General features: G+C 37.7%; 1 protein-coding gene across 3 annotated transcripts in view; it reads right to left on the bottom strand.

Annotated features, from left to right (window-relative positions):
* fbxo25 (F-box protein 25) overlaps positions 1–13,798 on the bottom strand; it is a 28,592-nt gene extending 14,794 nt beyond the window's left edge. For 2 of the 3 annotated variants that reach the window (XM_088932756.1, XM_088932764.1), the window contains exons 1-2: positions 13,560–13,797; positions 13,058–13,193 (exon numbers count right to left, since the gene is read on the bottom strand). In XM_088932756.1, the coding sequence (XP_088788882.1) occupies positions 13,058–13,185 (128 nt within the window). In that variant the 5' untranslated portion in view covers positions 13,186–13,193; positions 13,560–13,797. Of the gene's footprint in view, positions 1–13,057; positions 13,194–13,559 lie in introns of all 3 variants that reach the window. The other variant, XM_088932747.1, reaches the window with a different exon arrangement.
* Between the last annotated feature and the right edge of the window lie 383 nt (positions 13,799–14,181).

The raw sequence follows: 14,181 nt of genomic DNA, 5'->3' as shown, positions 1-14,181 counted from the left end.
ACTCCGGTTGGTACTGCACTTCGGAGCTGAATGAAATAAGTTTCCTTCAATGTGTAAAGTGCTTTGGGTTACTTTGGGATGAAAGGTGCTACGCGATCATCATCGGCCTTTAAAAAGTTAAATAATATTAATAGTGAGCATGCAGGAAGGAAAGCCAACCTTATTCAGTTTTGAATGCACTACATTGTAACTGGTCTGTTCCTTTCCAGACTATTAAGATACTTATATACAGAAACCAAATGGTAAATGTCACCTAATGATGCACAAAAAATGGAAAAACAGATCCAGATGTGTATATAAACATCAATTTCTTGTATACGCCAAAGCAAGGGAGAAACAAATGGTTACTGGGGCAATAGGTACCAAATTGGAGATGGTACTAGAGTTTCATCCACAAACATGCATTCCAGGAGTGCAAAGGGCAATCTTAATCGCACACTTTGGCCAAAGGGAAAAGGAGGAAGAGGCGACACGATGGCACAGAGGTTAGCATTGCTGCCTTGCAGCGCTGGGGCCCTGGGGTCCTGGGGTTCAGTTCTGGGACTGGGGTGTTATCTGCATGGATTCTGTATGTTCTCCCTGTGTTCATGTGGGTTTCCTCCCACAGTCCAAAAACAAACTGCTAAGATAACTGCATTCTAGGGTCTTGGTGTGCGTGGGTGTGTTTGTGTCTGTGTGTGTCCTGAAATGGACTGGCGTCTCATCCAGGGTGTGCCCTGCCTTACACCCGTTGCTAGCCCTCTGTAACCCTGCATTGGAAGGAGCAGTTAGGAAATGAACTGATGGAAAAGGAGGAGCAAGTGGAAGGAGAGAAAGTCCAGTAAGAAAGGACACTTGCATAACTAGGAACTAGGCGTAGATTTAGGAAGTGTCAGGGGACCTGAGCTGGAGCATCTGAAAGGCAGCAGGAGACGAGGGTTTTTAAGAGAGATTTAGTCTTGGATATCTATGACAGGGGGAACTACACATCCCGATAACACACTAGTGGCTGTTGGAACGGAATCACCCAGAAACCACAGCAGAGTAGAATGGCCAACAAATAGGAGACAAAGTTTACGAGAGACCGTTGCAATTAATTGAAGATGGGCTTCAATGTATAAAAGGAAGTAGCACTAAACTAAACCGCAGGCTTTATGGGGTGACCCAAATTGAAGGGATGATCTCATTTCGAATACAAAGAGAATGAGTGTCAATGAAAAAGACTGATAAAAACTCTTAGGGAGAATGAGAAAAAGTTAAAAGATTTCGGGGGTGTCAAAGCCCCTGTAGGGGAACCAAGATTACATACTTCACTGTGTGCTTGCCTTCTGGGAAATGGTATAGCTATCAATGGCTCTGCAAAGTTGGCAAAGTGTTTAGACTCTGAAGCAGCGGGTGTTTATTTCAGAGTGTACATATTCTCCGTTTGCAAGCTGTGCAGCTTGCCGTATCACCCTGCAACTCACAACTGGTAACCCACTGAAGCTAAGCAGGTGTGAGCCTGGTCAGTACCTGGATGGGAGACCTCCTGGGAAAAACTAAGGTTGCTGCTGGAAGAGGTGTTAGTGGGGCCAGCAGGGGGCGTTCACCCTGTGGTCCATGTGGGTCCTAATGCCCCAGTATAGTGACGGGGACACTATACTGTAAACAGGCGCCTTCCTTCGGATGAGACGTAAAACTGAGGTCCTGACTCTCTGTGGTCATTAAAAATCTCAGGGCGTTTCTCGAAAAGAGTAGGGGTGTAACCCCGCCGTACTGGCCAAATTTCCCATTGGCCCTTACCAATCATGGCCTCCTAATAATCCCCATCTATGAATTGACTTCATCACCCTGTTCTCCTCCCCACTGATAGCTGATGTGTGGTGAGCGTTCTGGCGCACTATGGCTGCCGTCGCATCATCCAGGTGGGTGCTGCACATTGGTGGTGGTGGAGGGGAGTCCCCATTTCCTGTAAAGTGCTTTGAGTGGAGTGTCCAGAAAAGCAATTATTATTATTATTATTATAATAAATATCATGATCAACTGTCTACACCAGTGTAGACAAGTCTACACCTTGACACTTCTTCTTGAAGATGCTTCTTGCACCCATGTTCTTTATGGTTTCTGGTATAGGACTAAAAAGCCCAGCTCTGAGGACCACTATCCCTGACTGTCACAGCAGCATAAAAGTTAAGTCTGGTTTTTAACTGTCCTAAAATTTGTATTAATGCTACAGTTCTCTCCGCTACACACATAATTAGTTCTAGATAGTTATTTTTACTGTATCGTTTTTTTTTTCTCATTGGTTTCATTACTCTTGCTCTTAATGACTTAAACAAAATTGCTTTATTAAACTTTATCTGAAGAATAATTAACCATATTACTTCACAGTATTCAGATGTTCACAGAAGAGGATTGTAGTGTCAGTTTTCCTTTCGATGTGTCCTCTAAGTCATCTAACAAATATTCTGGTGAGTTTCGTACTGGCAACTTTTTATTGCGTGAAGCAACTGGATGAGAGTGAATTGGCCTTAGCTTTTTTTATTAAAAAGTATTTTTGTATTGTATTGAGATATGAATATTTTATGAAAGAGTACTCCAATTTTTTCATATATATATATAAGTATAAGTATATATAAGTATATAAGTATATATACAGTTCCTTCCACAGAGACAGACTTTGACATCACTGTTGTATATAACTCTATACTTCTTTTTTGTTTGCTTTTCTGTTCTGATAATTTACAGTTTATCAATGTCCATAATATTTCATGAACCAAGAAAGTAGAGTGAGCTCAAATCCCAGGTGGGAGCAAGGTATTTTAGAAAAATGCCAAGCTGTATAATTCAGCACAAATGTGAGTTGCTGTGGACACAGCTATTCATTTGTTGTCGTCAATATAAATTAATAATAAATATTGTTCCTAGAATTAATTAATCACAAAACTGTAGCAATTCTGAGAAAGAGACTGGTAGAAAACATCGATTTTCTATGCAGGGGTAATTATATTAGAAAAGCCTAGACTCCGAGATGTCAGTTTTTAGGTTTATAAGTACATTTCTATGCATTCATAAAAAATACCATCATGCATGAAGATGAGAAGATATGCTTTAATTCATAAGTTTTTCAGGAAGCTGGAAAATATTGAGTAATATCATCACTGTCACAATGATGATTAACATGGTTGCTTACAGATAAATGAGAGCCAAGTCTGAGACGATTCCTCATATAAATATAGGATTTGCAGAAACAATTATATATATATATTTTGTAACAAAATGCACACAATTCCAAAATTCATTTCTGTACCTCAAGTCCTTATGCTTTGCAAATATCTGATTAATTCATTAGTATTATATATCCTTGTTTTTCAACAGCATGAAACTTATCAGGTTATTTAATGCTGCTCTTGAATATAAATATTAGTTCTTACACCATGAATGTGGTACTTCAGATAACCTTGACCAACTGCATACTCTTAAGGGAGATGCCAGAACTCTAGTACGGTTAAAGAAAAATAAACCTTTTATGTTCAGAGCTTTGGCAAATGAACTAAACTAAAGAAACAATGTGGACAAAGCTTCAAGAAGAAAAGAAGATTTTCTTAAACCTCCCCCACAGATGGGAATCTCTTAATCCACCAGTGAAGTCACCCCCTGCAATGAAGATTACTGGGCTGAAGACTATTAAAAGCTCACTACAGTGCAGGTCTGGCAGAGAAAGCAATGCAGTTTATCTTCTCACAAAAAAAAAGTAGACAGCTGAAAGAACATTTGCTTTTTTAACTATAATGGTTTAATATATAAAAAGTAAACATTAAATATTAATAGCAAAAAGCATCCAGCATGTTGTTATCACTTCATAACTAATAAATGGGAAATTAAATAAAAGTATCAATATTATTTCCATCTGTAAAAAGAAAACAAGCATGTCTATAGATCGGAAAGCTTTCTTGAGGCTTTTCAAGAGCTCTCAGTGGTACCAGACAGCCACATAACCAGGATATTACCAGCACTTTATTAAGAATCCCTGACTATGGTCTTGAATCCCTATTTTGGCTCTAGGAATTGGCTATTCAGGTGGCATTAGGGATATATCATAGTGAATTTAAAACAAAGAAAACAATTCAATAAAACTCATCTGTATCTTTTAGGTTTTCTCTGTCATCACTATTTATAAAAAGAACCCTTTTAAGTACAAGTCCTCTATACATACAGTATATTCAATTCACACTTTTGTGAAAAACAACATGAAATTATCAGGTTTATTTCCAATGTCTATACAGACTACAAAGAATATTAATGTACATCAAGAATGTTTGTGCAAGTTAATCAGTAGAGCTTCACCGCTTTTACTGGACTGCTTAAGCAGAACGGTTTTAGCACAACAAAGCCAAATGCACCTTTACTTAAAAAGAGATATTTAAGAGCCAGCTGTACAGCTCCAATACACATCCACAGCTCTAACAGGTATTAACAATGCTGTCTCAAATTAAACGTAACTTTATTTTGTGATGTTTTCTTATACATATCAATAATATTCCAAACTCTAAGATATAATTCCTAAATTGCAAACACAATGCCAACATGCTGTACATGAAAGACATACCAGATAAATTATTAGTGGATGAAAGATTAAAGTAGTTCAGTGATGTCCAGAAAGCCAAATCCATGAATTAAAACCTTACAGTTGACTGCTCCATCAGCAGCTGTCCCATTACATAAATGAACTGACTGATCACTAAAATATGATAGGGTAATGCCGCACTGCATTACAAGCATTTGTTCTGATGTGTAAAAATTAGTCTGTCAAACAACTTAGAATTGCATCTGGTTGCCCTGGTAGAGTTAAAACAAGCAGCTAAATCCAAATGTGATAGAATGAATGCTTTTCTCCAATACAGCACAAGACAAGAACAGTAAGATACACTCTAAAAGGTCATCTGGCTAGTCTAGAGCTGGATATTTGGCAAGAAAAACATATTCAGGTTACAGTTTTGATTGACAGTCCTGTAGTATGTTCTAAAATAGATAAAATGATGCACTGCTAAACCTTCTCCCATGAAGAAGGCATTCAAATGACATATGTACAGCAGTCAATTATGGAAAGTATGGGTGTCATGAAGTGATCTTGGTTTCATACTGTGCCCTACCCTGATAGTTATTGCTGGTTTTGAGCCATTCATGTTTAAAGCCCTCTGAAATCTACAAATGCATCTGAAAAAACACAAAAACCACAAAACACGAAATTAAAGCAAGCCACTGCCATTCCTTCTGGGAAATAGTGATTACATGATGAAAGTAACAATACGATTTGTTTCCTATTAAATTTCACCATGGGTCAAAAAGCTGTTTTTTCCAGGTTTATGTAAATTGCTCAGTTAGTTCAGCTTACATTCCTCCATCATCTATGAAAAGCACAATTCAGTCTAAGTATTTATGGCACAGCAGAGTATGTACTGTGTTGGATAGCATCCATATTAAAATTCATGTTTCAGAAACCAGATACAATCATTTCACCTCTCTGCAGGAAGAGGATTTTATGTGGTTATTAAATATCAAACCAACATGCACAAAAGCAACCCAAAGATGTGTCTGAGGTTTACAAATTAGAACCCAAAACATTCAGGGCTATTGGTATTCTAAACAATTGTGATATCTAATTTCTTTATGTAAATAAACACCTGGCAGATGACATGTACTGCAGAGGGTGTTAAAAGCAGGTAGCAAACACCAGATACGACCCGGCAAACTGTAAGCATGAAGAAGTTACTTATGAAAAATATTTTTGTCCTCTTCTTGTCTTTATTTATATAATTAATAATAAGTTCTTACTGTGCATCACTATATAGTCAGCCTGTTGTGGTACAAAAAAGTGACTGCACTGTCACCAGAGTGGTGGTATTAACCCAAACTGGCATAACTATAGTGCCCTTGGTGTTAATTGCTTACACTTGTATAGCACTTTTCTGGACACTCCACTCAAAGCGCTTTACAGGTAATGGGGACTCCCCTCCACCACCACCAGTGTGCAGCCCCACCTGGATGATGCGACGGCAGCCAAAGTGCGCCAGAACGCTCCCCACCAGCTATCAGTGGGGAGGAGAGCAGAGTGATTATTAGGAGGCCACGATTCGTAAAGGCCAGGATGCCAAGGTTATACCCCTACTCTTTCTGAGAAACGCCCTGAGATTTTTAATGACCACAGAGAGTCAGGACCTCAGTTTTACGTCTCATCCGAAGGACGGCGCCTGTTTACAGTATAGTGTCCCCGTCACTATACTGGGGCATTAGGACCCACATAGACTGCAGGGTGAGCGCCCCCTGCTGGCCCCACTAACACCTCCAGCAGCAACCTTAGTTTTTCCCAGGAGGTCTCCCATCCAGGTACTGACCAGGCTCACACCCGCTGAGCTTCAGTGGGCTGCCAGTTTTGAGTTGCAGGGTGAAATGCCTGCTTGCTGCTGATAAATCAATTTCCAAATGTAATTTCTCATCTGTATACCTGAACTGCTGTTTACAGAGGCTTCAAGAGCATAATGCCTGTCATGTGTCAACCAGGTGGACTTTGTACTTTATTATCATGGGCACATAGGTTTTTGGCAGGTGCTCCGATTTCTACAGTTAAAGCACAGTGTTGTATTGGGATGCTGCACACTGCTAACATCTATAAGAAGAATACTACAATGTATTTAAGTTGCACTGCTATACATCAGTACACTGTCCGTGTTGACTGACATGTCTAAATTGTTGCGCATATATATGTGTGTGAATGCCTGTGCGTTTGTCTTGTGATGGACTTGTGCGTCTTGCTCTGCAACCCTCATGTGCCACTTTAGGCTCTGGCTCACTGTGCACGAGATTAAGTGTTAATTAAAAATGGATAGAAGGGATGAAAAGCACTCAGCAATTAATGAAAGGAACTAATTATTACAATTAATTATCTCTGATGAATTCACAACATCATAAACTGCCGGAAAAGACTTCTAATTCTGCCTTGTGTAAATTTAGTAAAAGCAAGCATCATCAGACAAATGGCTTTTAAGGTTTTAGGTGCAGGTCTCAAGCAAACATGTAACTACACTGCAACAGGGCTCATTTGATACTACATGTGACATGAGACGCTACTACAATATGGCTGGTAGTAAACACTATCAGATTTTCCAAAATCTTTATACCGAATCATATTGTGGCTGTTTTACATTATTTTTTCCTTGTTTCTCAAAACAAGTGGGTTTTTCTTGGAAACCAGATTTTCCTACAGGTTTGGTTCATGACATCAACTTTTTCTGTTTGCTCCGATACTGCCTTGTTGTCAGCCCCCTGATGTGACCCTCGCAAATAGATTTTACTCATTATTTTGGTTGGTTACTGACATTACAGAAAGACATTTTAAAAATAAAATACCTAAGTACCATACTACTACTTTCCAATTGAGTATGAATTACTAGAACAACTTCTGAATGACTTACTATATTAATTTATTAATCTAATTTATATTATAAAATATATATTTATATTATTAGATTATATTAATGTTAATGGCAGTACATTGCAGCCCTCTATAGAACCGCAAATGTTAGCTTAATGAGTAGGAAAGCTCAATAAAGGTCATGATCTATAATAGATAAGTAGCTTATTTTGTATGAACCAATAGTATCATGCCTCATTATTACACAAATTTATTTAATTATCTAATTAAATTAAATTAAAATAAAACAATATATTTATAGTGGTGAACAAATATCTTCAACTCTGCAGGACTGTAGCCTAAGTAAGCCAAATAATTGCCACAAGGACTCACTGGTGGCCTGTTATGCTTTTGGGAGGCCAAGAAAACACATGGAAAAGGTTTCGAACAACCTTTAGCTCACTCTCCCTTGCAGGCACACAAAGGCACTATAACATGCTTTGATAAACCTTTGATGAATACAAGCCCAGTCAGCTGTTTAAAAACGAGAGCTTATTAAGGCTCTGAATGAAATCCAAAGCTTCATTTAATGATGTATTGAAAGCTACCTGTATGCAGAACTAAAAGATAATACAGAGGCCTAACACGAAAATGAACAGCCTCGACCTCAAGATATTACAACGGTAACAAAAGACCTTACAGAAAATGGTGCAGACCAAACACACAGTATGTGACAGGTTGGTATTGTGCACCCTACATAACCTGACAAAGAGAGTCAAAGAGAACTGAGATTTATGCCCTGGACACAGGATATCTAGTGTGGAGAAGTGGATTATTCCACTACTGAGCAAGACTTTAGTATAGCAGGGCTCTGCATATTTCTTTTTTATTAAGCAGTGCAAATCAGAAGCTCATTCATAAATCTGCCTTTTTGTTGGACCTGATGACCCATGTTGACATAATAATGATGATGACGTTTACTGGTCATTTCCATTTGACTGTAACCGCGTCTCAATGCAGCACCTAGTGTAACACATTAAAGAAGCCTATTTCTTCCTGATATTAATGGAATTGCATTTCCTTCTTATAGCATTTCCGCTTTGTATGATGTAGTGATACGTTACTCTGTTCCTGTATCTGCAGAGACTGTTAAATTCCAAACTTGCTCTTCTAGAAGAAACTTTTGAAAAAGAAAACAAGATGAAATGCACTCATCTTAGTCACTGCCATTTCATTTCTTAGGTGTAGCATGTTTTATTATAATGCAGTATGCGGATTCTTAAATATTCTGTGCTGAATTGTTTTCCTTCAAGTAGCATTTGTCATCCCAATTAGAGTAGCTATTCCACTAGAGAACAGCTTCTGAAAAGACTTCAGTCGACTGCCAAGAAGAGGACAGTATAAGCTAATCAGTGTCAGAATTCACAAAGCTTGAAAAATCTCTTGGAGAGAATTAAGACCATTAGCTGGCTTACTGAAAGAATAATATATTGTGCCCTCCACAAGTACTGGAACAGCACAAGTCAAAACGATATATTTTTGCTTTATAGTCAAGCAATTTGTATTTGCAATCAGAAGATTAATATGAATGTGTACATTTTGTCTGGGTAATTACACATATACTGCTCATTTGAACATATTATGACAAAAAAACGTATTCTGTGTTCTACCCAATGATTTCTGATGCCCGTAAGTATTTGGACAGATCCACTTTAATCAAATTAGCATGACGTCTGCAACTCCCAGCCCTCACCAAACTCTTTGTGTAAGCATTTGAGATTCTTTGCTGAGCCTTTGCTGCAGCTTTTGCTGGGTTCTTGCTCACTGCTGGCATGTTCTGGGCTCTTCACCATGTAAAATGCACGCTCGGTTAGACTTCAATCTGATGATTGACTTGGTCAGTCTCAGATCTTCCACTTTCTTCTCCGGATGAGCTCCTTGGTTATTCACACCATGCTTTGAATTACTATTATTCTGCACAGTCAAGTGGTACCAAATAATTACTGATAAATATTCTTCTAAATAGGATAATATCTCTGCAAACGTCAGAACTCATTCTGCCTCTGTCATCATTAGTTACACCTCGTGTGAGTAAGCCAGTTCCACAGATAGCCATGCATGCCCAGGCAATATTACCTCCTCCATGTGAGAGTGTTGGAACAATGTTTAGGGACTTTAGTCTGAGACAACCCTTTACCACAGTGACAAAGATGAAAATAAGGAGAGAGAAAGAATCTGCAGATGCTCCAAAATCATCTGTGATGTGTGTAGAGCAAAGGCCAAATAAGATACTTCTTTCCTTTCCCTTATTCTTATTCAAATCTTATTCAAAGATTATACCCAGTCTATTTTTGCATCCCCTGTTTCTTTTCAGAATCTGTGTACTTAAGAACAATTCAGTTATAACACATCCACAAAACATTTTTATGAGAAAAGCAAAACAACCAGGATACTTACAGTATATCTCACAGAACATGCAACACATTAGGCACGTTATACACTTCTTATCCACATCTTCCTCCCTCTGTGCTATCAAATGACCTTTTACAGACGGCCGTTTACAGGAAACTCTTACCATGCCAAATTAACCAAGATAAATGACAACTGAAAGAAATGTGTAAAAATGCGCAAAGATATAGAATAGCAGGAACAATAAATTGGCAACTGTTCCACAGCTTTAGTAATACATCTTTTGTACACTGTTTAGGATAGGATATACAATTTAGGATGTTATACAATATTCCCCCACAAACAATGTCAGTGGAAGAAGTATTTTAAAGGAATTGGCACAGGGTATTTTTTTTCCTAAAGATCTTTAAACGCACAAATAAGTATATACCGTTAATTCACCATATTTATTGAACAGTTTCATGCCACAACAAGCTAGTCCACTCAGCATCGCATTCATATTTCTTAGTATTTTCATCTTTTTAGAACAATACAGTGCACAAGTTAAGCCTTCAAGGCATAGTGCTTAGCAGTACTGTCATGAATTTATTTAGATGCACTTAAGGCTTCAGGATGAGTCAGATTAAGCAGAGGTATGAGTGACTAAAAGCACAGACGAACGTAAACCGATTAAACAACTGTGAATTATTTTAAAGTACTCCATGTTTCACTAAAAGCTGTTTGGACACTCAGCAAGACAAGAAAATGCCAGTCTCCACATGACCGTGATTTTCAAAATGATTTATAATCCATGACTTCTAAAAGCATACAAGGCATAATTCCTTTCTAGTGATTATATTGAAGCTTTTAATAGATACCGTACACTGAGGCAAAATAATAACAAGGAAACACACCTGGAAAGAATATATGGGCAGAAAACACTGCAAACATATGCAGTACATACACAGAATGTTACTTAAAGAGGTGGAGAGAATTACCAGAAATATTCCAATGCATGTATGCAGAAATTTGCTGTTTCTTACAAAAAGTACTTCAGTTAAAAATAGGCCTAGTTGGGCTACTATAAGAACAGTAAATACTCCTGGTGTAAGCCTTTCTAACATTCACTGCATTACAAACACAATATCAATATCAAAATGGTTCATAACAGAAATGTTGCATTACATACTGGAAAAACCCATAGAGAAGAACATAAAACTATTGAATGTTAAGTAGCTCATGTGTCTCCAAGAAGATTTCTAACCTAAAATCTAGTAGTATTCCATAAACAAATATATACACAAAATATAAATAAAACAAAGCATTTTAAGCAAGTAAACAGATGGTAGACATAACAACAGCTAAATAACATTTAAGTTAACATTGAGTTAGCAAGTCTGTACTGAAAGGAAAATTGCAATGATTTAGTTTTTTATAGATATGGAAAGGATGAGAATAAAAATCATACACAGACGTCCTGGAGTCTAAAAGAATACATTGTAATACATCACTATTTAAACACACGCAATAACAATCACAATGTGGCAAACTAACACACACACACACACACACACGAAGCTTAGGCCTTGGGTCCATGCTGTGAAGTCACTTAAAAATGATGTTAACATACGATGCTGCGTAATCTATACCACTGTTTTAGAATAACAAAAAATGATATTTCTGAGCTACTTCTTGCTTTTAAAAATGGTGTTACCTCATTCTAGCCTTATAAATGTTAAAATTATAGTGATCACAGTGTCTCTATATAATTATCTGTAGTTCTTCCTTGCCACACCACTCACCAGAGCACTTCCCTGGTTTCCGGAGTTCTGCCTTTATTTCACCTCTACAGTAATTAAGAGATAAAACTGAGGAATGACGGAACTAAATCATCTTTAATTCACAGCATTATCTCACACACGGGTTCACGTGCTTTCTGTCTGCTTCCTGTCTTGCCTGTGTGTGGGCCGCTTGCTTTTCAGGACTGTTTCCCTGTCTGATCTTTGCAAGCTTTCTTGAGAAACAACCCCTTTTTTCCTTCTTTAAAAAAAAAAATAAAGGTCAATATTAAGTAACATATAAGTGAATCAGGCTTCTCATAAAGTTACTTTGTTATGTGAATTGAAAAGGGTTAGGCCAGGCCTTAGTAATCAAAAAACTTGAGAGGAATCTTTCATTCTCTTTTCAGTGTAGTCACACAATACATATCCACACTTCGATAAAAGTATTCAACTTTATCAAAAACAGCCAACAGAAACAGTGCTGGAAAGTATAATTACAGAAGATTATTTCTTGATTTAGCACTAATTCTGTGGTAAATGAAAACCCTTCCACTCAGTGTCAACAAACACAGTGCGTATCTGATCAAAATAAGATACAGCAAGTCCAATTATTTTGTACTTATGCTTCTGTTGACGGAGTAATACATCCATCCAGAGCCCCAATCACCTTTCAACATTTTTGCAAATCTCCACTGATATACATATGGAACTCATCCGTCTGTTGTGTGTTATTACCCCTGCCCTCCACGTGACAAAAATCATAGAACATTACTTTTTATTTTGTTTTCCCAAGAGAAAATAAGCAGCTGTGATATCTTCCACTTCCCCTAATTTATTGACGACTAAATTATTGGCAGTGTGACTCTAAACTAGAATTAATGAAAATATCTCATTAAAACAGTCACCAATCAATATGGTCTAACATAACACAATCTGCTGCACGACTGATTGATGGCTGACATTTTATCATCCTGTGAGGCTAGTAAAGATAATAAAATATAGCCTTTCCACATCATCAAACACAAAAAAAAACCCAATGACTATTAAACATTTTTCCAATTTGAAATATTTCAAATCTCTTCCCAATAAACATAACAGCTCATTACCACTTAACTGAAAATGTGCAAGGCTGAACAGTCACTTACAAATGTATATCATCACTGACTTTCAATACGAGCAAAAACATATTGTATGAAAAAAAATGAGCTTATTTTATGCATTGCAAAAAAGAAATAAAACGTCCTTCTCATTTTGTACAAAAGGATTTTTTTAGATAAAAACGCCAGGTAAAAATGAGGTAGAATATTTACAGGGTACTCCAGTTCTTGTTGTGTAACAGCTGTTTCACAGTATAAAAGAACTTTAGAGGGAAATGTTACCCTTCTACATTCAGACACCATGCAGCATAATAAGTGATTTGATGCCGTTTTACCTCATGAGTAAGTCAACTCACCGGCGTTAGCGATCAGAGGTACCCAAGATCAGTACACTTTGAAGAGGGAAAGGGGTTAGTACTCACTCTTCCAAATCCAAGTCGTTATCGTTCCTCTCCAAGTCGTCACCGAAAAACTCGAAGCGTTTCCAGCCGTCCTCGGTTTTTATCCAACTCCATCCCGGAGACCGCCAGTCTTGGCCCAAGAACGGCATCTTCTACCCTGGGATTTCAAGACAGGCATTTCGCTCACAAGTCTTCAGCAGCTGCCATTTACTTTGCGTACCACTTTCAAACTAGATGTGTCTCAAGCCCAACTGCCTTAACCACACAGACGCGCATCAGAGAGTTGGCGATAAGGTCAACATATCTGCTTTTGATCTTAAAAAAATGAAAGCGAAGATTGCTGCCTTAAATAATTGGCAGTAGCAAAACGAAAAACTAAAACACAACATTCGACATCATTAAATATTACACGATAAAACCACATTACCACCAAGTATAAATAAACAAGGAGTCTCGGCTCATCCTAGTTATATTAGCGTAACACAATCTAAACAAAACATTAACACAAAACACTTCTTCTTACCACGATACTTCTCTTTGTTTCTTGAATTTCAGCTGTACCCAGTAGTATTGACGGAAGTAAACATACTCTTTAGTAGAATACGATACGCCCCCTTTGCTCTGTGCGGTTTGTGATAGGACGCGGTATCTGTATTTACCGTGTTGCTATCCCAAAATCGTGCATCTGATTGGTCCGCTAAGCTTTCAATCAAAGGGCAGTGGACTATATGTTGTGTTCAGAGCCCTCGCGAACACGTGACTGCGAGTCCTGCACATGTCGGTGTGTTTTGGTTCTAGGGAGGAGGAGGAGTAACTGGAGTTTGATTGGAGGAGTTGGGTGTTTGGTAGTTGAAACGTGTATTTATTTAAAAAAACTCGATTTGCTTAGGAGATCGACAACACTAGCATTACACGAACGATTTTTGTTGGATGTTGAACCACCATATTGTTTTGTCGCTGTTTGTCTTTCTCCTTTATTGTACTTAAAAATTAACTACTTCTGTCTCTTTGGAATCATAAATTATATTTTGTTTTTCTGATTATTGTTAGACTTTGTTAGCCGCCATAAAATGCTTATCATAAAAAAAGAATCCTGTAATATAATCCTGTAATACTGTTGATAATATCTCCAGAAGGTTAATCTG

This window comes from Atractosteus spatula, chromosome 2 (genome assembly GCF_055471065.1).
Source record: "Atractosteus spatula isolate fAtrSpa1 chromosome 2, fAtrSpa1.hap1, whole genome shotgun sequence".
Classification (NCBI taxonomy): domain Eukaryota; kingdom Metazoa; phylum Chordata; class Actinopteri; order Semionotiformes; family Lepisosteidae; genus Atractosteus; species Atractosteus spatula.
This window is presented reverse-complemented; position numbering and strand designations above follow the sequence as displayed.